The sequence below is a fragment of the Nuphar pumila genome, chromosome 9 (genome assembly GCF_984573655.1).
Source record: "Nuphar pumila chromosome 9, dmNupPumi1.hap1.1, whole genome shotgun sequence".
In the NCBI taxonomy this organism is placed as follows: domain Eukaryota; kingdom Viridiplantae; phylum Streptophyta; class Magnoliopsida; order Nymphaeales; family Nymphaeaceae; genus Nuphar; species Nuphar pumila.
The window spans coordinates 106,350,039-106,374,009 of NC_143257.1; the positions used below are offsets into that span (position 1 = coordinate 106,350,039).

At 38.0% G+C, this 23,971-nt stretch overlaps 1 protein-coding gene across 1 annotated transcript in view; it reads right to left on the minus strand.

Moving 5' to 3' along the window:
* Positions 1–10,565: 10,565 nt before the first annotated feature.
* The window catches only part of LOC149828797 (TOM1-like protein 9), a 43,156-nt gene continuing 29,750 nt past the window's right edge, over positions 10,566–23,971 (minus strand). The window contains exons 6-10 of the mRNA XM_090017733.1: positions 17,155–17,236; positions 16,887–16,972; positions 15,793–15,978; positions 11,141–11,859; positions 10,566–11,036 (exon numbers count right to left, since the gene is read on the minus strand). Coding sequence (XP_089873859.1) covers positions 10,702–11,036; positions 11,141–11,859; positions 15,793–15,978; positions 16,887–16,972; positions 17,155–17,236 — 1,408 coding nt within the window. The 3' untranslated portion in view covers positions 10,566–10,701. The remainder of the gene's footprint in view (positions 11,037–11,140; positions 11,860–15,792; positions 15,979–16,886; positions 16,973–17,154; positions 17,237–23,971) is intronic.

Consider the following 23,971-nt stretch of genomic DNA (forward strand, 5'->3'; position numbering starts at 1 on the left):
CGTGGCCCTAGCTACGACAATGACCTGCGTGACACCGTGTCGACGACATAGTGGTGGGCCTTGTTGTCTAGGGTGCCATCATGCTGGTGGCATGGTGGTGGTCGACGTGCCACTGCGCCAGCGGCACAATGGTGATGGCACAGTGGTGACGGTGATGACCCACTGAAATATACGGTGGAGGAGGGCATCAGGTTGGAGTGGGAGAAGGAAAAAAAACTTTTAAAACTTAGCGGATGATTTTATTTTTGTATGGTTTGAAATAAAATAAAAAAAAGGTTTTGGGTTTGGATTGGGTGTGGGTCCGATTGGATCCCAACCCAATCAAAGTGTTTTGGGACCTTGTGTTGGATTTGGTGAGACCCATTCGGGTCTCATCAAATCCAAACCCAATTCCTTATATATATATACACATTGGATTCATTTAGGTCCTAAATGGACCCAAAATCCTTTCTTATTTAAATGGGATCTGTTTGGGACTTTAAATGGATCCATACTTTTATTTTCTTTAGTAGGGTCCATTTGGGTCTTCCAAATGGATTCAAACGTTATTTTGCTCAGTGAGTTCTATTTGGGTCTCAAAATAGATCCAAAATACTTTTTTTAGAGGGTGATTTATTTGGGTTTTAGGTGAATTCAAACAATTGTTTTACTGTAATGAGATCCATTTGGGTCTCAAATGGGTCTAGAAACTTTATTCACTTAGAGGGATCCAATTGGGTCCCAAGTGGATCCAATATTTTATTTTCTTAGCAAAATCCATTTGGATTTCCAAATGGATCCAAAATACTTTTTATTTAGTAGGATCCATTAGAGTTTCCAAATGTATCCAAAATACCCTTTTCTTAGTGAGATTCATTTGGGTCTTGCAAATAGATTCAAATCTCTCCTATGCCTGGTTTAAACCCTTTTATGGGTCTAAACCTTACTCAAATCCATTTGGGTTGACCCAACTCATTCAGAGATCCAAATGGTGTAGGTCGAAGTCTCGTAAACCAATACAAATTTGTTTGAGTTCAGACCCCCTCCTAGGTCCAAACTCAATGGTTCAAACTCAGATTCGGTGACAAACCCGATCACATGGATTGATCAATTTGGATATCCATTGAGATCCAGTTCTAGGTGCTCTATTCAAAACCTCGTAAATCTCTAATTGAATGCTTAAATAAAGGGAGCAAATAATAAACCACTAATTTACTAGTGTACACTATTTTCAAATGGTAAATTCCCCAATAATATATTAAAATATTTGCAAAAAATCTCAGATATTGCATCCTACCCCTCTTAAAAGAATTTCATTCTCAAAATTTTACTCAAGGATTTTTTGAATAATTCGAGGTATGTTGCCCTCATACTGGATTTTGGTTCCTATGTGTGCTACAGTCAGCTTTCTAACCTAGCACACTAGCTGATAGCAAATTGAAGACTTCATTTGCCTTGGATGTACCCCTTCCCACAACATTGGATGCAAAAATCTCTGTCAAGTACATATTTAGTTGTCGTACTCAAATTCCAAAATTTTGCTAACTCTCATCCCTCTGATTACCACAATCAAGTAATTTAGGTAAAGCAAACTCAAATACTGCAGGAAGTCTAGAAAGGTCTAGTTCCTACAATCTTCATAATTGTAGGCTCTATCAACTTAGGAGATGTCAACATCATTAACTACTGTGCATGTGCTTAATCTAATAATAAAATCACATAAACTAATTTTGTAGTCAAATGAGAGTCAAGTATCAGTTGAATGTTCAATGATCTATTTAATCAGATATCCACGTTATACATCAATCGGGTACACATATTTGATATATTTTGCTCATAATGCATCCCTTTGCACAGTAACTAAGTAGGTGTGATGTATCATTCACTAACATGTTTAACTTATTTAATCATAATTACAAAGTGACTACGTAGGTGTGATGTGTCATTCACTAACATGTTTAACATGTTCAATCATAATTGCAAAGTGACTAGGTGGGCGTGATATATCATTTACCTATATTCATTTCACTCATATCCTTCTATTATAATCTATAATCGATAAGGGTATGGTTCTCATATCTGCAACGATAGCCAAATCCATAGCTTACCAAACAAACTATCTTAACAAGCTCATATGATTAACATAATCCATCATAACCATTTCATTTAACTTGATTATCTTGATAGAGATTGTTCTCTAGAGAGCAGTTTCTCAACGGGTTACCTGTCCTTGGAACTTATCAAGTGCATTTTATCATCATACATGCATAAACACAGTTGACCATACATAGGGTTGATGACTACCAATTCGGGCACAAGCATGCATAATTTCAATTAACATAAGATTATTGACCACCACTTTGGGGCACACATTTCAATTCAGATGACAAATCACAAAGTCATGAGCCACATGTCTAGGCTCGAACATTCAATCGATCTCAAAAGATCTATCACATATTTCATCATGAATCATTCATGCAATCATACATTTAGTATAACCAACAAGGTTTCATGAACCATAGCTCAATGCTGAGCTTAGACATTTATCGCATGCAATCATAACTCTATATCATCTAGCAACATATCATAACATTGGATTTTATAATATTCATACGTTCGTAAACTGAACCTCGAAGCATGTGCATGAATATCCAAAACATGCATATTCGATACGTCAAATCAATTATATTTCATAACATGCGTATATAATTCCAAACATATGTATTTCATAATACGAAACACCTGAACCTTAACACATGTAAATATATACCTATATTTATAAAACCACGCATGTGAACATATATACATATTTTATTTATAAAACAACGCATGTAAGCATCTATTTTACTTAATTTAAATCATGCATTAGAATCACACAACTACCAAAATTAGTGTAAATTTACCCTATAAGAAGAAAACAATAAACCTTTCGAATAAATAATGTTCTCAGTTTCTAAATCCATGCCTTTGCGTAGATATTTTCTTCTCCACTTATGTTTTTTTGCAACAGTTTTAGGAGCTTTTGCATCACCTTTTCTTTGTTTAGCGTATAATTGTGTATCATAACACTTCATGCATCGTATCGTTGTGGTTTCGGTATCTTGGCTGAGAAACAATTACCTCTATATAAATGACATACAACCAACAAAGCAATGTACCCTTCAGGTACTGACACCTAAGGCAAAAAGCTCACAATATCCCTTTGGTACGAGCTATAAGGACCAAACATCTTAATGTTCGTGTACACTCAAGTACGGACAATAAGGTAACACAGCACATACAATGACACAAAGATTAACTTAAGATACCCGCTCAGTACCACGGACTAACATCCAACATAAATCATATACACCTAGGTCAACACTTGATAACATGAACTTATGCTCATCAATACTGATAATCCCTTTGATGTTGTGGATCTTGCTCCTTGTTCTCGGAACATGTCAAGCTATCATAAATGAATTATACTTGTGAATTAGTTCAAGGTGAAGAGTCGTACTAGAATAAAAAGCAATGTGTCTACAGTATAGATTAAAAAACATAGATTGGTCATAACCTTTTCCTTATATTTTAACAATGGTACTTGTCCAAAAACCCAATATTACTTGTTCAACTATGCAAAATAAAACTAACTATTAGGAGTATATTAGCTTGACTCCTACCTTACTTATATATAGTATGGTTTGTTGTTGCGGCATTGGTTGAACCTTCTCAAAATGTCGGGACAGATCTACATTGGGTAGTTTAAAAAATGTTGAACCAAATCCACATTGTTTTGTAGGTTTTGGAAATCCTTGGAGCTTGAGGCTTTGTCAGCGCAGGTCTCTGTCGATGTTCACCTCCTGTCATCGGGCCTCTTTCCTACGATACTCTTTGATGAAATGACCCATATTTCTACAATAGAGGCAAGCGGCTCTCTCACGAGGGCACAAATGTCTTCCATGGTGACAATGGCATTTTAAGCAATATCAACCTTGCTTCGACTGGGGTTGAACTCCCCTGACCATCTGTCTCTGCTGCTTTGCAGCCTTATTGCGATACTCAAGGGCGTAATGGATCATCTTTTCCTAATCGAGACAGCCTCTCGTGTCACGGGAACATGGATACTGCTTATGGTCATGGTTGCACTTCTGGCATATCTGATTCGGCTATTGTTGTAGGAGTCGATCCACTGCTTGTGGTTTTTTCTTCTTGGTAGGAGGGGTGACCCATTCTCGAATTATCTATTGCATGAGGTTTGCATTCTTTGTATTTGTGTTGCTTGCCACTACATGACTCAAGTCAGGTCTTTCAAAGCATCAATGTCATTGTAGTTGTCTCTCCATATCATCTACTTGAATGAGGGATCTGGATAAAACTAGATCCTATGAGCGAGTTCGTTTAAGAGAAAAAAATCTTATCTAAGTTCTTTGGATTTTCTCTAAGTTTTTCAATTGATGACTTGTAGAGTGTTATATATCACACAAAAATTTTTATAGTGATTTGTGAACAATTAAATACCATAAGAGAAAAAAAATTCAAGCTAGAATCATACTTATCGAGACTTGAACCAAAAGTTCTAGACCAAGACTTTCATACCAATTATGTAGCACCATGAAAATCTTAATTAGCAAAAAATTAAAAATTTTATTTTTAACTTTAAACAGTGAAAAACAATATTGGGGTTGAAAGGTTCTGGAGCGGGTTACAAGTATGAATCAACAGCGTAAAATCAGAGAACCATTCACGAATCATTTATAAAAACCAAAATAATTTATATTTCTAAAAATAGTCATTTATAAAATGCAGTAAGATGAATAAAAAGGACATAGTTACAATTACACAAGCACTTAAGATAAAAAATACAATATAATCATAAATCTAGCCTTGGATCCTTAGAGGTCCTGGTTCTCGACGTTGCCCTTGCATCTCGCCATGCATTATACAACATATCAATACCTAAAATCCCTTTAAAGGGTCAGACTCATGAAGGTCGGGTAGGTATACACCAATTCTAGGTAATTACATAACATTAAAATATACATTTTCATAAAAGATTTCATAGCTCATAGATACAATTTAACATAATTTATCAAGGCATAGAATAATTTAACAGGAACCAGTACAATATGTTTCAAGGATAACAACTATAAAAAATATGCAGCTTTATTCAGAATATAACCATGCATCATTAGAGCATATTTTTTAATTCAAAACTATGTGAATAAGGTCTTTGTTTCTCTTGATTATAGTCCTTTCAGGTAAAAGGAAAAACAACCACCTTAAATAGTCAAAACATTTTAGGAATATATTATTCATGATTTGTACTTTACCTGGGTATCAAACTAAGCAAGACCCAAAGCAGGCAGTCTGTGACTGAAAGAAAAACCCGTTATGGTGTAACATTCGATATAGGATGCATCTTGGACTATCTGCAGTAGTTGAAAATCTATCACTTAGGACACATTGATAGCCCCGATCTCCTAATCTCTGAGTGACTAAAGACCATTGGGATGCCTTGCTCCTATAAAATATAATATTGTCACTTGAGGCATGTACCATCTACCTCTCCAGTTAAACCACAAATCTGAATGGTTACAAGATACTTATTATGGGATTTTGTTATTACATGTGCCTTATATCATTAGGCAATTCAAGGCTCAATAACCCTAGTACCCTTAAGGGTAATCATGATTAATTTGTAGGTATCCAACCCATTCAGATGTTGCTCGGATGTTTTTAGCTCATACAAGCACTTAGCCTATGAAGGCGAACATAACCTTATAATTGTGTGTGTATTCATGTATCCCTCATGATACGGTATCCCTTTCATGCCTCATGGGTTCGTATCAACCTAAGATCGTGTATGAGCTAACATAAGTATATGCATGCCTATATTATATCACATGTCATACACATCACATGCTCAATGGCATTATACAAGTTCTTTGAAACTCCCAGCTCTAACATGAGCCAACATACGTGTAAATCGTGTGTCATTTCATGTGTTGAAAAAAAATGACATAAAATCATGTTTCACCTATCTTGATAGGTTTCATGAACCCTGAGCTCCACCAGGAGCTATGCATACATCATGTATCATAGTTATTTAATATTTTAACATGTGATCATAGCTAGCAAGGCTCTTGTGACCTATAACTCTACTATTTGAGTTTAAACAATTCACTATATGCATGCATCATTACGTGTCAATTCTAAAAGCATATTGTTACATGCATTGACATTGTAATACAATTATATGTGAATTATAATCTACCTCATAAAATGACATGTGAATCCAATCATAAGAAAATTTATACATGTATCTTTAAAGTTCATAAAGCCTGCGAAAGCTACCTCGAGACACATGTAGGTTTTCAAGGAGCAGAAAAAGGTTGTTGTGAAGGTGGTGGAAGCATGATTTTTGAAACAGCTATGATAGGGGCAGTGATCTGGTGGCTGCGATCGTAGGGCCCACCCGATCTGGTAGAGGTGGCAGTTCGCAGGCCTCCTTTTTTTTTTCCTTTTTACTGCTTCCTTCATGGCACAGTTAGAGTGGGGTGGCACTGGGGTGATGTCGCTGCTCAGGCAAGGTGGTGGCACTGCGGCAGTGCCGCTGTCACCTGAAAGACAGAACCGAGAGATTGAAAGAGAGAGAGAGATTAGAGAGACAAAGAGATATTGAGAGAGAGAGAATTGATAGAGAACTAAGAGAGAGAGAGAGAGAATGAGCATGAAAAACGTTGAACGCTCATATTTTTTGCTTTGGATGTGGTTCCCTCTCTACCCACTTCTGCACACTAAGCCATGCTTCCAAATTACCAAGATGACCCAATTCATAGTTTTTTATTGGCTTTTGTTATTGTGCTACAACAATAGAAGATGATGTGGGTGTAGACCCCTTCATTGTCTTCTTCTTGTTGGTCATATTCTATTAATAAATAGATCCAAATTTACCTATAATAACCAGACGTAGAATATTGAACAAGCATTACAAAAAACAAACAAACTATTTGTGTTTCAAAAAGCATTGCAAAAAAAGAAAACATTGTGCTTACTGGAAAGATTGAAAACACGTTTCATTTTAAAAACAAAAACAAAAGGGAACACTATTTGATTTAGTCGTTAAACAAAAGAGAGCTTTGTTTGAGTTAGCTATTAAACAAAAGAGAACATTGTGCTTATCAAAAAAATATGTCATCGATGGTTCAAAAGTGATGAAGTGTCTCCTATGAATAGTTGACAAAAATAATTGTCAAAAATAGTTGTCGAAAGGGAAGCAAGTTGGGAACCATTGGAGACAAAAGACAATAAAAAACCTAGATTATATAAAAATAATCAGGTTGGGAACCACGACAGGTTTATATATGATTCGAGAAAATATTTTACAAAAAATAAAAAATATCACATATTTGTCATAATTGCACAAATATTTAAGTGTGATATAAGGCGATTTACAAATTACTTTATGCAAGATCATGTAGTATATGTGAATAAGATATTTGTGAATTTAGTGATAAGTAGAGTTTTTTTGATAAATTTATGTGATTCCTGAAAGTATATAGGAAAATGTAGGATATTTGCAAATTTAATGGTAAGTAGAGTTTCGCAGATAAATTTATGCGATTTTGAAAAGTATATGGAAAACAATAGGATATTTGCAAATTTAGTGTAAGTGAAGTTTCACACATAAATTTATGTGATTTCGTGAAAGATATGCGAAAACATAAGATATTTGCAATTTTGGTGGTTTCAGTTTCACCAAAAAATCACAAATAAATTTAAGCGAGTTTGTGAGGTTTACATAAAAAACCTGTGATTCTGGATTTAAGTGGGAGTTTGACCTAGCCAACGGATGGTACAATTTTATCGCAATAAGGCCTCAATTTGTAGTTATGAAAGGTAAAAGGGTCCTAATGATGTTGAATATTTATAGTTTTGGACATCGAAAGAATATAAAAAATTGTAGGGTTTGTAGAAAATCGGGTCAAATTACCCGTACAATAGTCATTTTTCGAAGAAAAATAATCAGCACAGCCTGGACTTGCTTTTACTCGCCTATGACTTCAGAAAATTTCATCCTTGATCTTTCTTACAAGCTTTTGCCTGAGAGATATTGTACAAAAGATTGAAGCAAAGGCGTAGCTAGTTAAAACAAATTTTTTTTTTTTAAAAGCCCAATCCTAGCCCAGCCCTGATTCCATATGAAATAGATTTTTATCCATTTTTGTAGTCCAGCCCAGTCCTAGCCCAGCCCTGACTGCAGCAAATAGTTTGATTCGTCCATATGAAATAGATTTTTATTAATAATTATAGCCATTTTTTATTTTATCTCAAAAAAAAAATTCGGGGGCGCTGCACCCCGAACCCCCGACTATCACACAATTTTTTTTTTTTTGCTACACCCCTGTTTGCCCCCCCCTCACATGAATCCTAGCTACGCCACTGGATTGAAACATCATTATTTAGCATGGACTGATCCAAAGCTCGAAGTTCCTCAACTATGGCAGCCAAGGACTATTTAGGCGACCAGAATTTCATTTAGAAAATTCTCTATGGACATGTCAACTAGTTCTTGTGAACTGATGTAAGTGCAATGTGTCCTTACATAAAAAAAAGTGTGATCCAAGGTACCATCCTTAGCAAACATGGGCCATTTAGGCACTCAATGTGGTCAGGTAAAAAAAGTCACTAAATCTGACAACGTTTGGAAGTGAGAAACAATCTCATAGGAAAAGAAAATTTTACATATGAAAACTTCTCTATATAAAAAAAATCTCTCGTTTGTCACATGAGAAAACCAAGTTGAAAAAATATGATAAATGTGATAATATTGTGTATCCACTTGTCAAAACTCAAAATGCTTGTTGAGACATTCATAAACAAGTGGTAGGCAACAACCCTTCTTCATCATCCTAATCAGATGGATAATATTATCATCTGATCATAAAAATCAGCTACATGTTTTGAAAGTCCAGTCCATCCATCGCTAATGGCAGGGAGGATTCAATAATGGTTTCCATAAGCTTGACCAATAATTCATTATTGATCCATTTGAAGCAGTTAGAGAAAGAGTATACAATGGCAATCTCCACGGATGGAATTCGTAATTGCAGAACCTAAGGTGAGCATCAACAAACCGTGGAAGCAACTCATGGATAAAAGGGCCAACAAACCCAATCTTTATGCAAGTTCCCCACCACAGCTACATATTGATGAAAATGACACTGTTATTGCAAGAGAGAGAGAAATGGAGGAGATGAAGATAGACAAAGGCAGCGGAGTGGCAGCTGACGGAATGAGATGCTTTGAGGGTGAGGGGTTGCCATAATGCAAAAAGAAAAATTTTGATAGGAAAATTTCCTCAAACCCCTTTGGTGGAGAAACTTTTCCTATCAAAATTCTGAGTTTTCAGAAAATTTCTCTCGTTTGGAACAGATAAAAAAAGTTTCCATTTTTTCTTTCCTATTTTTACACTTGCTGCTTCCAAACATGTTGGTATTGCCATTTTCCTTCCAAATCCGAATCTGATTAGTCAGAATTTCAATAAATCCTCCATCTAAACCAAATCCGACCTGTTATATATATATATATATATATATATATATATATATATATATATATATATATCAGGGACACCGTAAGTACATGGCTTTCTGGTTTCTAAGAGGCTCACAGAAACAGTTGAAGCACGTATACTTGCTACTGTAGTTTATACCTGGAGTGGACATGGCCATAGTGACAAATCTCGCGAAAATATAGCGAGAAATTACCCGAAAGTCAAAAACAACAATTCCTCACAAATTTTGTCAGAAATATAAAATATTGTGTTTTAAGCACGATATTTAAGTTTTTATGGGCTATTTTTCATAGAAAAATCGTGTGTTTTTATTTTTATATTGCCAAAAAATGCGAGATTTACATTTTTCTTTTGTGAGTTTTTAGCTGCCAAGATTTTGGTGTTTTTTTAATTTTGTCATGGGCCAGACTCGGGTCAGGTCCTCAAGAGGTCAGCATGATTGGGGGAATGGGCATGGTCCGTTCAGGCCAAGGCCCCCATAACTTTGGCCTGTTTACTTGTAATCCAGCATCCATTCAGTTAAATTGAGGCTACAATGGCACATTCCAGGCCAAGAGCAGGAAAGATACCCCAGTCTATGGGCCTGTAATATGACCAAACCATGGAATATCACCCACTAAACGTACAAAATTCAGTTACTACTAAATCTACTATTTGGTAAGATCTGAAAACGTCCACCAAATTACAGATCGATAATATCTAACAAAGTTTGTTTGATGTTAAATTTAAGAATTTCGGTATAGAACTGAGAATTGTCAACTTGTACCTTGTTTCCTTTAAGATCCACTTTGACTGTACCGAACTACATACATAAGCAGCGATCCATGGACCAAAGTTTAACCAAGATTGGTAGTGTAGCACTGGCAATTCCGTGATTGCAAGAGGCTGAACCAAGCTCGACCTGACTAACTCACCGCCAAGTCTCAACTTTGATCGCGAGGGGAGATGACGGTATTACAGCAACGCATGTTTTGAACCAAACATGCACGTACGCCAACTTGAACAAATGAAGAAAAACTCACACTTATTTTACAGAGATTCATCATCACAGTAACATAGATGGAAAAAGAATGTACATGATTATAATAAGAAAATCAAAATAAGAATGAGAGCCAAAATAAAGCATTAGAGCTATGAATGAGAAGCTACATCATTCAAAACCATTACAAGGTTCCTACTGCACTAACAGAAGTAGAAGGCTTGGACTTTGTTTTTGCTATGTCTACAAGATCTCCGAAAAGTTTGTCCTCAGGCTTAGATGGCTTCTTGGGCTGCAAATAAGCTTCAGATGTCTGGTAAGGACTCGTATATCTGTTATCTTGGAGGGAAAGGCCATGTGTCTTTTGAGATATATCTTCTGTTGCAAAGGAGTAGGCATCCCTTCTCTGATCGAGAAACTGCACCTCTGGCTGCTGGGCATAAGCAAAGCCCAGAGGCTGAGGAGTCTGCATGGGCTGGATTTCCCAGGGTGCCGGTGGAAGTCTCGGTGGGGTTTCCCCTGCAAAATAGGAACCAAAATAATTCAAAATCTGTAGACGAAAATCATCGGATTTGTAGGATAGCAGAACTAAAAGTTGAAAAGAGATGAAAAAAATGTCATACCATAAACGAGATTCTGCTGCTGTTGATTCAAGTTTGCAACTTGACCGCCCCAGGCAGGATGGATTTGATTTGTGTGCATGCCCTGCAAGTAAGCTGCCTGTTCATATTGAGGTGGTCCCATGCTTGGGATGCTTCCACGGGGATATAGTACAGGCTGCATCTGCAGCTGCTGTTGTTGAGGTGCTCCCATGGCAGGAACAACTCCATTTGCATACAGTGCAGGCTGCATCTGCTGCTGCAACTGTTGGGGTACTCCCGAGGCCGGGACACCTCCGTTTGAGTACAGCACATGCTGCATCTGCTGCTGAGGCTCTCCAATGTTTGGAATGCTTTCATTTGAATATAATATGGGATGTATTTGCTGCTGCTGTTGTGGTGTTGGTTGTGGCAGACTCTGAATATGGGAGGTAGACCTTGATGTTGGTAGAGTCATCTGAGAATTGAGAGAATCGGCAGGTGAATTTTGAGAAAATGGGTCTGAAAGAACTATCAAGTTCTGCTCCTGCAGCCGTGGTTGCGGCTGAGACCCACTGACAGATGGTTCACCAACAGGAACTAGAGCTAGAAGATTATTGCTGGTTGGTGACCGGTATTCGTCACCGCTAAGAAGGTCCAGCTTAGGATCAACTCTAGTGGTAGGAGCTGTGACAGTTGCTGGCGGTGCAAGTAGCAGTAGTTGCTGCAAAGGAGGCTGATTTGCAGTACTGCTCGATGTGGACCTACATAGAATGACATCACTTTCAAAACTCCAGCATGCCACATCTAATGAAAATAATTAAATCATTAATGATAAAAAAAAGCATTTCAAAATGGTATGCAACTTTTGGAAAAATAAAAGATAAAATTGATCTTTGAAAATTTTCAGAAAGCACCACAGTTTTTGTTTATGTACATCAAAAAAGAATCTTCTTAAAATTAACTGCATTTACTACTAACTTATCTTAGATTAGTACAAAGATATTACCATTTTACCCTCCAAAAAAATTTAAAGTATATGCCAACCTAGGTTTGTGATGCTTATGAATTAGGTGGGTTTTGATTTCATAACTTCCTCCAATTTTGAATTTGTTGCCTTTTATTTATGCTTATTATGTATTGACATCTAGATCACCATCATCTTCACGCCACAACAAATTGTTCGACTTATAGAAAAGAGAGTTCAATATTTGGAGAAAGAGAGAGAAAAAAATAATCAATAAATTTTTAAAGGTCAAATTTGAGATGCTAAAACTTCCATGAGTTATTTGATCAACCATAACAAATTTTAGGTGGGTTCTCAAAATATTCAAAACATCAGGTAAATTTTTCAGTTTTGTTAAAAACTTAGGTGCCCGTTTGAAAATTAGTGTGAAAGAAACTCGCTATTATCTCACAGAAGTCTCCAGTTCAACTCTCCAAAGCATGTCAGGTCAGAACTTCTAAAATAGGACAAATACTGTTTGCCTGCGACAAAATTTGCTAGCTTGCTAGATTTATTTCCTATTTAGACCATAAGATCGTTTGTCACTATATTCATCAACTCAACCATTTACTGTTGATGAGAACTAGTATGATTTCACCAGTAAATTATTCTTTATAACCCAAAAACTACTGGTTTTAGTGGGACATAAGGGCAGCAAATGAATCCTAAATCACTCCAAGCTGACAGGGTGAGCTGGTGTATGTTACAGTTACGTCTTGATATGAGTTACATATGAACTATTATAAGGCTAATCAAGTTATCAACCAACACTACTGGATTTTCTTTTGACCTAATCCTGAATACCACAGATTCTTGAAAACAGAAAGTCAGTGTCACCTATTATTATGGCATTCTCGTAAATGAGCCGAGGGCTTTGGCTCGTTAAGGGTAAACCCCTGCTCTGGCTCGGGTTGTGAGATCGTCAATAGCCAAGCCCGAGTTCGTCACAAGCCAAGCTCCAATCATGAACTGGCTCATTTTCCAAAAAAAAAGTTTTAAGTATTTTTTTTATTTTGTTTATATATATACATAAAAGAGCCTACTGAGTGAGCCAAACAAGGAGCTGCTCGTCTCGTTTCCTAGCCCTAATTATGCATCAACAGATCGTTAGACTTCACTCGGAGTTTGAATCAAACATGTAGTGCCATATATGATCCAAAAGCCATGTTACCTTGACACTTCTAGAGGGCCAACATGTCAGTGTCTGACAATTGGACATCGCCATGGACACCAACACTCCTAGCTACTTTATGGACACTTCACTTTTCAACATATAAGTGTTCAAGAAAACAAAACGGACACTTGATTTCGCAAGTCCAACACCTTTTGAGTGTCTTAGACACAAAGAGCCCGATATCGAACACTTTGTGTCAACGTTGTTTAAACACTATTTTCTCTCCATATATTTTATTGCAGCCTAACTACACGAAAATGAGTAAACATGCCTCTTTACCATACAAAAAGCTCTCTCTTTCTATCTCACAGTTGATGGAGTCAAGGTAGTTGGTAAAAAACTTTCGCTGTTACAGCAGTCAAGCCTCTATCAGTCCCATTTGATGCATTGCATGGTGAACATAGAGAGAAGAAAGAAACGAGGATGTCTCATTTTTTTTTGAAATAGTTCTTTTATTATTTACTTAATTATATATATATATATAGCCGCGTCCACATATCTAACTTTTCAAAATACTCCGTGTCTGACACTTTGCACCCATGTCCGAAAGCAACACCCGTGTCAATGTCCAAGTAACATAATCCAAAGGCATCTACAGTATCAAATAATTCAAGTTAGTCAACTTTAGCTGATGCAATAACTCCTGAACCTTGTTGAGCCTCAAAAATAGCATAACATGTTGAGTGATTCCTATGCTTTCGGCGACCTATCTTTTCATGCAATCTGGATCAGACAGTAATCGGGATAGGTTAGATCCATATCCAAGTACATGACTGCATTGAATAACCAAGATATGTTAAAACAAATCAAGTTATCAACTCAGACTTGATAGAGAAAATTTGAATTTTGTGATTTTTGCAAGGTTGTAAGTATTGTATCATTACCCGTATTGGTTGGACCCAAAATAAGATATGTATCATATCATAAAAAATCATAAATTTTTAATACAAATATTCCAAAAATTCCAAAAAAATCATGAAAAATAAAAAAAAATAGAAAAAATCATAACACATGAAACAATGATGAATTGCACAAAATAAAACCATAAAATCACATATGAAGCATTTATGTCTCTATGAACTGCATGAGACATCATCAAACATCAACTATCTCACAAGAACAATACAAAATATTAAATATTTTGCAATTAAGAACATGCTACAAGACTCATACTTTCATATTACATAAACAAAAATATTATGACAATAGTTGCACTCGGTTTTCACTCATTACTTGAGTGCCTTATTGCTACGCCAGATCATCTTATGCCATCTTTGTTGGAAGAGTGTGGAGCCTAATTTCTACCTTAATATAAATACCTAATTTCTGTGGATCCAACTTCGTGGTAAGTTGATAGGAGGTTGCAGAGAGGCAGCACCCCCTATCTGTAATGTGAGGGTTCGGGGGCATGAGCGCCCCCCCCCCCCTCGAGACAAAATTTCTTTGGAGGGTATTTTGTAATTTTACTTAGAATAGATAAATTTTACCTAAACCCACTTTCTTGAGCAGAAAAATGGTGGAAATGCACTCTTACTTGAGAAAACAACAAAAGCCCTTTCCTTTGCACACAGATCAGCCCCCAAATTGCTCTTATGACCCATAGGTGCATGGATACCCCCTCTCATGGCTTCCACACAAATGAGGAAGTTGGCCCTCAAGAGGTCTTTAAAACCCAAAAAATAAAAAACAAGTTTCAAATCTTTTTAAAGTGCATCGAACGTCTGTATCGTACGATACGGCATGATATAGGGTTGTATCGTACGATACACACTCGTATCGCGATATGAGTGTACATCATATCGTTATTTTCCAAAGTAACGATACGTATCATATTGTACGGTACAGTACTTACAACATTGGATTTTTTACTTGAATATGGGTGGTTTGACTTGCAAGGCAGGTCACAAACTTCACACTCTGTCAATTGCACCATGCTCAGCTCATTAATCAACCTAAACTTCCACATTTTTATCTATGTAGTTAAAATCTTGCCTAGGCTATGTAGGTGCAAGCCTGCCGCCTAAGAACACCTAGATGCATAGGTGAGTAACAAGGTGAGGGCACACCAAGGTTAATTTTTTATAATGTTTAAACATTATAATCGTTTTTTGCCTATATATCTTGAAACATTTAAGCTTTTAAGTATTTTTTATATTATTATTTTAAATAATTATATTGTTTTGTAATTTTTTAGACACAACCGAACAAATATTTGTTTAAATGGATTTGAATTTTAGAAATGTAATCATGTTTTAATTGTTTAGCTTTATTCATTAATTATGTGTTTGTTTTAGTTTTAGTTTAAAATTCTCTTCTTCTTTTTTCATCCCAACTAGGTCGACTGGTCCCACCTAGGCTTTTGACTACTCAGATTTTTATAATGACTAAAGAATTGCAACTAAACTACATATAAGATACTCCAACTAAATTGTTGCAGAAAACAGAATTGAAAGTAAAAAACATTCTTATAAGAGGAAAACTGAAAAAGCCCAGGAGATTCAAGGATTATCATATTACCCATGACCCACATTTGTTGAACTAGTTTGAGTAGCATCTGAACCACCACGAACATCTAAAAGGACTGGAGGAGGTTTTTTCTTCTCTGAATGAACTGCAATACCTGAAGCAATTGCATCATGCTTAGAGAGTAGCCTTTGCAAATCATCGTTCAGTGATAAGCCTCGAGAAAGCAATTCCTCATCCCTGTAAATGGAAACAAATAACATCAACAAGAGTGTAGGAGCCACAATGGGACCATCTGAAAGAGGGAGAAAGTGTTGTCATTGTGGACAAAAACCCACAGCCACAAAAGAAATAGTTTTGAAAAGAATGTCTACAATTATCAAGAAATTGCAGTTTCACAACTATGTCACATAGGTGCAGATGCGGGTGCGGGTGCGGGTGCGGGTACGGGTGCGGGTACGGATGCGGATGCGGATGCGGATGCGGATGCGGATGCGGATGCGGATGCGGATGCGGCACTTTAAAAAAACTTGGGTGCGGGGAGTATATATATATAATTTTTAACAGTTTTAAGTTAACACTGTATTTGTGTGCATTTATGTATTTATACATATAATATAGATAAAAATGGACTTGTATAGGGTTAACTGAATCTACTTTTGGATAGAAATGGACCTCAATGTGGTTGACTTCACCTAACATAAGGAAGCTATGTCCAAGTGTCACACCCGCCTGGGTGCAGGTGCGACGTGGGTGCGGTGCCCTGTTAGAAGAGTCCGTGTGACATAGTTTCACAATCATGTTTATAATTGATATTTATCAGTCACAAAACCTTTTTTTAGGCTAGGCCAAGGGAAACCACCCTCCCACCTCGCCCTTGACCCACCCACCACCCCCCACCTCCCACCCCCAACCAAAAAACGAAAAAGAAAAATCCCCGATTGCTCATTGACAGGCCTCTGGTTGGTAAAAAGTTCGACCTTGCAGGAAGGGACACCCCCTGTGAGTTTCGAATCATGGTCATCCCATGTAAGGTGACAAACTAAGGTTGTCCCTAGCCAAGAAGGCGGAGCCCTTGTGGGATTTATCAGGAATCACAATTGTCAAGCCTATCGTTAACAAATTAAAGAAAAGGTTAAAATCCTTACGAAGTAGTATTGACAAGCTGAACAACTCTCTGCTTATAAGAACGGCACTGTTCAACAAGGTCTATAATTACCTCTTGTTTGAGACCCTGCAAGTGAAAATAAAATTTCAGCATTCTGCAAAGTTGACAAGTGAATTTTCATAATTCATTAAATGTTGACATGATTACTGCACATCTTTCCAGTGTCAACTGTTAAATACTATTCAGTTCAGAAAACATCTTGTCTGAAGCATCTAAGAAATATACCGCCACACATTCTACCATATTACCTCCTTGTTTCCTGGCTCCAGAGCATTTAGCATCTCGGCAAGAACATCCATGATACCACTGGCATTCTGGATTTCACTCAGGCTACCAAAGAAAGAAAGAAAGAAGATGACAAAAGGAGGAAAAAAAAGAACTCATATGGTTCAATCACACACATAACAATCCACTTGTCAACTGATTCGCTATCAATCTAGATGACGATGAAGCAAGATGTGCATGATGAAATGGAACTAGCTTGACAACATCAATTCAAATTTATATAAAAAATAAATGTAAAGTATCTCCAAAACATATTTCTTGTAATATTATCATATGATATTACTAGAAGGAAATTAAAGTTACAGAAAAAAATCACTTTTCAGTTAAAAAAATTCTCTTCTACAAAAGAATAATTTTCTTGAGAAAGAGCACACAGTTTTCATTCTATACCAAAAAGAGCTTGCTGATATTATCATAAGATTGATACCTATGCATAAGTGTGTGCATGTGGTTGTCAGTGGCTTAACGCCCAGGGCATTTAGTGGACACTAAATAGATATCGATAAATTTTTTGTCCCCCCCCACACACACACACATATATAGGCAGTATATTTTCTTCTCCAGATTGAATTTTGAGATTTACCTTGTTATTTTTACAGTTACAGTAGTTATTATTTAAAATACACAGGTATAATGGTTCATAAAAAGTATCTTAAGACTCCCCATTTTCCTGTTCTTTGCTCTCTCTCTCATATGTGTGCATGTCACAGCTGGTGCAAACACATGGGCAATTAAACAGTACTAGATATTTAATGGCCTGCCCATATGGCCAGGCCTAGATAAATCATGTTCACACTAATCTTTTATGACAAATAAATAAATAAAGGCACACAAATATGTATACGTTTAAAACACATTATAACTTATTTTTAGAATATACAACTAAATAACTAAAGAAAATAAATACCCTTTTATATGGCTTAATATATATTTAAATTAAAAGATAATGACCCATCCATATGGATGGGCCTAGATTATGTTATTTTTTTATGCTAAATAAGATGAATAAACACAGAAAAAATCTATGCATTTCAAACACATTTTGTTGATAACATTACGCATGGGGCTGGCCAACCCCATGCTAAGTTTTTTTTAATGGCCTATGAGAAAGGAGAGAGGAGTGATTTATGGATAAATTTTAGGGGGGAGAGTGTAATGCCAGTGAAAAAAAAATCGTGTCTGACTCTTGTCAGACACGTGCCCTGCACGTGTCGGACACGTGTCGGGGGTCCGGGCCACTTTGTCGGGCCCGGATCCAGGTCCGAACCGGACCCGGGTTCTCGAATCCTCGAGAACCTGCGTCTTTTAAAAGACGCAGGCGTCTCGGGCGAGGGTTCAAAACCCTCGCCACTTCTCTCTCACCTGCTCCGTCTCTCTCGCAGCTGCCACCGGCGACTGGAGACGCCGCCGAGCAGCTTCGTCTGGCAACCTCTCAGTTCGGCGACCTTCGAGCAACTCCGTCTGACAGACCTCCCGGCGACATTCGAGCCGATGCCGGCAACTCGCTGCCGACCCTCCACCTTTGCTGCTGCCGGCGATCGAAGTCCTCGGCATCCCTTCACCCATTGGCGATCTTCGGTTGCCGACGATCAACGCAGGCGGCCACCACCTCTTCGCTTCCTCCCCTTCCGCCGCCAACTAGCGTCGCCACCATTGTCTCCTCTCTTCACCAGCCTCCTGTCGCCGGTGAGCCTGAGAGTTTCGTCGGCGATCTTCTGCAGCCGACATCCTCGGCCATCGACGGCGACCTTCGACAGCCGACATCCTCAGCCACCGACGACGTCTTAGCTCTGGCTTCCCTGCTCGCCACCCTCCACCTCCCGACTGGCAGTCGGTTGCATCAGAACTCCCCTCCTCTTCGTCCCGTGTGCTGCAGGAGGCCAACCACCTATTCGTCTCCTGTTTCCCTGACGCCCTCGTATCCTCGACGGCACCTGCATCATCGTTGTTGACCCGAGAACTCCTTCGACTCCCCTCGTTGCGGTCTTCCGAGGTATAAACCTCTTCTCCCCTCTCTTCTTCTGTGTTGGTTTGGTCGACAGGGGGCTGAGCCCCTGTCGACACCTCTAGTCGGCAGGGGGGTTAACCCCTCCCCTGCCTCCTTTTTGTTTGGAGTCTGTCGACAGGGGGCTCCACCCCCTGCCTCCTTCTGTCTCGACAGGGGGCTCTGTCCCCCTGTCCTTGTGCCTGCCGGCAGGGGGCGAGGCCCCCCTGTCGTTGCTCTTGTTTTTCGGCAGGGGGCTTCTCCCCCTGCCTTATGTTGTTGTCGCGGCAGGGGGCGGAGCCCCCCTGCTCGCCTGTTGTTTCTCGGCAGGGGGTTCTGTCCCCCTGCCTCCTGCGTTGTGCCAGCAGGGGGCGAAGCCCCCCTGCTTTCCTGTTTTTGAGCAGGGGCTTGCCCCCTGCATCTCTGTTGTTTTCCGGCAAGGGGCTTTGCCCCCTTGCCTTGTTCTTGCTGCCGGCAGGGGGCTGCGCCCCTGTCTCGTGTTCTGACAGGGGGTGTCCCCCCCCCTGCCTTGTTGTGGCAGACGTGGCAGGGAGCTTCTGCTCCCTCCCCTGCCTTTCTTTGTGCTAGCAAACAGGGAGCTCCTGCTCCCTGCTCCCTGCTGTTATTGCCAAGCAGGGTTGAGGCCCCTGCCTTTGGCACCCTTGTCTACAGGATGCAGAGTTCCTGCATCTGTCTTCTGCAGGCAGGGAGCCTTGCTGCGCTTGTTGCTTCTCGTTTATTTTACGGCTTATACTAACGTTCTAAGCTCTCCAGGTTGAACGGTGGATCCAGCTCGCCCTCTGTGGCTCGAGCTCTTGTTTGCCTACGCTGCATGCGTACAAGGACCCGCAACCCCTTAAGGTAGGGGATTCTTGCGTGAAAGGACAATGAATTGATAAATGCTAAAATAAGAAAAGATAACTAAAAGAGAATGATATATGTATATGTTAAAATGTAAACTGTAATATATATATATATATATATATATATATATATATTATTTAATATTATTATATTTTATTTTATTATTTCTTTTTCTATTTTTCTTTATTTTCTTTTTTAACATCTAGTTCAATAAAAACTAGATATTTGATCCAGTCAAGTTCCTGTTGGAACTTGACTGTGCAAATAGCTGTTGGACCGTAGTCCAACAGCTATAATAAATGTTGTTGGACTATAGTCCAACAGCTATAATAATAAATGTTGTTGGACTGTAGTCCAACAGCTATATTAAGAGACGTTGGAATCCAACGTCTCTTTTGGAGAGCTCAAAATAAGCTCTCCTCTCCCACTTTTTTGTATATATAGGGGTGAACCCCTTCAATGTAAATAACCATGCTTCTTAAGCATTTTGTTCATGAATAAAGTATTATTTATTTTTTGAGTGTTCTTCCTTTTATACCCTTTCAAGGGTCATGCTTGTAGTGTCTCCAATAGACACTTGTTTGTGAGTTATTTGTGCATTTGTTGAAGACCACAATTTCATTACATGGTATCAGAGCTACGAAATCCTTAGATCTTGAAGTGCTTCCGCCTCGATTTCTGTGCCACATTTACAAAAGGTGTTTCATCACCTTGTTCTTGGCTCAACAAGATTTGTTTGAAGAAAGGCGAACTTGTGCTACAAAAAAAAATTGGTTTTGTATCCTCTCTTATTCTTTTGTCTACTCTTTTTTCTTTTCTTTTTATTTTTCTCTCTCTCTCCTCCTATTTATTCCTCTCTTAACCTTGTAAAAGATGGATGACAATGATAAGATCACCATCATTCCTATGAAGCTAAATGATACTAACTATGTAATGTGGGCTTCGATTATGAAGCACCACATTTGGGGAAAAGGTTTATGGGGTATAGTGGATGGTTCCGATTTGGAACTTAAACTATCTCTTACCAAGAAAGAGGGTGATAAAGAGGTTCCTCTGACGGAAGAACAGAAGAGTAAGGCGTTAGCCACTTATGAAAAGAAATGGAAAGAATGGAGGATAGGGCATGCAAAAATTATGTCATGGCTCATCAATAGCATAGACATTAAAAAATGCTCTAGTCTAGCTAAGTTTGAGCATGCTGATAAGGCTTGGGAATACCTCAAAAACATGTATTCCCTTAAAGATATTGCACATGTATGCAATTTACAAGATAAAGTTCGGACAATGACTCAAAAAGATAAAACTATTCGAGAATATTATAATGAGTTGTCCAAACTTTGGGAAGAGTTGGCTCTTCATGAGCCCAAATGGCATTGTGCCGAAGACATCGAGCTTCGCCAAAAGCAACTCGATATGGAACATTTCTATCAATTTGTGAATGGTCTAAGGCCGGAGTTTGAATCCACCAAATCGGCCCTTTTACATCGTGGAAAAATTCCTTCTATTGTTGATACTATAGAAGAGCTCACTATGGAGGAAAATAGACTTAGAAAAAGTACTCCAAAAGTTGATGATGACTCCGTTTTAGCTGTATCTATACCGGGGAATCATACTCGTACTTACAAGCCGCCTCATTTTGGAAGGCAAAACGACGACTTTGATAAAAGAAAAGTTATGTGTCATCATTGTCATGAACCGGGGCACTATAGGCCTCAATCTCCAAAGTTAAAAAGAAAAGAAGAAAAAAGAGTTGTATCTGTTGAATCTGAGTCAAAAGATCAAAATGCACTTGTGTCTATGACTCAACTGATGGAAATCCTTCAACCTCTTCTCAAAAGGGTATCCTCCTCAACCGAAGCCTCAACTGGAGCGGCAGTTGCATCTTTCTCCGGTCCAGGTAACTTTCCTTGGCTTTTAGATTCTGGTGCTTCTTTTCATATGACCCCAAATGTTAATAGTCTATCCGAATGTCTTAAAAGTAATTCAAGTGTGTCAAAGGTTTTTACAGCCGATGGCACATCTCTCGAAGTAAAAGGAATAGGATGTTTTGAAAATCTTCAAAAATCCAAAAGATTTTTTATCCCAGAAGTTAGATATATCCCTAAACCTAATTTGAATCTCTTATCTGTCTCGCAAATATCTGATTATGGATGTAATATCTCATTCTCTTCTAATGGTTGTTGGGTACAGGATCGCCAGTCAGGGAAGGTGATTGGGGAAGGCCATAGAGAAGGAGGACTTTATCACATGGACTTTTTGGAATTACCCAAGAATGCATTTTGTTATAATATTCAGAAATTAGAATTGGATTTATGGCACAAAAGGCTTGGCCATCCTCATATGTCTAAAATTCAATATTTTCCAAGTTTGGAAAAATTTTGTAATTCTGAAAATTTTTCTTGTAAAGACTGCATTCTTGGCAAAATGAAAAGGTTACCATTTCTTAGTAGAACTTTTGTTTCTTCACGACCACTTGAGTTAATACATTCGGATGTTTGGGGCCCCGCACCAGTTATTTCCAAAGGTGGTTATACATATTATGTCATTTTTGTTGATGACTTTTCTAGACATACTTGGATTTATTTTCTTAAACATAAATCTGATGTCTTTGCTAACTGCCAAATATTTCATAAAATGGTTAAAAATAAGTTTCAAAATGATATTTCTATTTTTCGCACTGATTCAGGGAGAGAATTTATGTCCAACGAATTCAAAGATTATCTCAATTTACATGGTATTACACATCAAAGATCATGTTCACACACTCCACAACAGAATGGCCTAGCCGAACGCAAACATCGGCACATTATGGAAACTACTAGGACATTGCTAATTGCAAATCAAGTTCCAAAAAGTTTTTGGGCTGAAGCGGTCCTAACTGCCACCTACCTCATTAATAGGATGTCATCTTCCTCATTAAAGAATACAACTCCAATAGAAAAGCTTGTTAACTTAACTCCAGATTATTCTAGATTAAGAGTCTTTGGATGCAAATGTTTTGTTTTCACCAACAGAAATGACAAACTCTCTCCTCGTGCAATCCCATGTGCCTTTTTAGGATATGTTGATAATAAAAAAGGCTACAGGTGTTTCGATTTTCAAAATGACAAATTATATGTGTCAAGAAATGTATCTTTTTTGGAAAAAGAAAGCTTCTTTGAATTTGAAAAATCCAAGGATGTCATTGAATACTCGTTTTTAATTGATCCAACTTCAAAATCCAATGAATGTGATGTTGGATGTGACCTTGACAATGATCAAAGTCCTATTGTTGTTGAAAATGATGATAATGAAGAGCAAATCCATAGGGATGTTAGTCTACAATATTCAAGACGTAGAGAGCAAAATCTTTCATGTGCATTACAAAAATACTTTGAAGTCTCACCTAGAAGAACGTCTAGAATCTCTAAACCTCCAGAAAAATTTGTGTCTTATGAATCTTTTTCACCCACGTATAGGGCCGTCATTACATTAATACAATCATATGTTGAACCATCATCCTATTCTCAAGCAAAAAATCATATAGAATGGATAGAAGCCATGAAAATAGAATTGGATGCACTAGAAAAGGCCAATACTTGGACGATACAAGATATTCCTCCGGGTAAGAAACCTATAGGTTGTAGGTGGGTATACAAAGTCAAAACCAAAAGTGATGGGACCCTGGAAAGATATAAGGCCCGTTTAGTAGCAAAAGGATATGCCCAAGAGTATGGCATCGATTATGAAGAAACATTTGCTCCTGTGGCCCGTATGACCACTGTTAGAACTTTAATAGCCTTGGCCTCCATTAGAACATGGCCTATCTTTCAATTAGATGTCAAAAATGCTTTCCTGAATGGGAATCTCGTTGAAGAAGTATACATGGAAGCCCCACCTGGTATTAGTATCCCTAAGGGTAAAGCTCTTCGTCTAGAAAAAACTCTTTATGG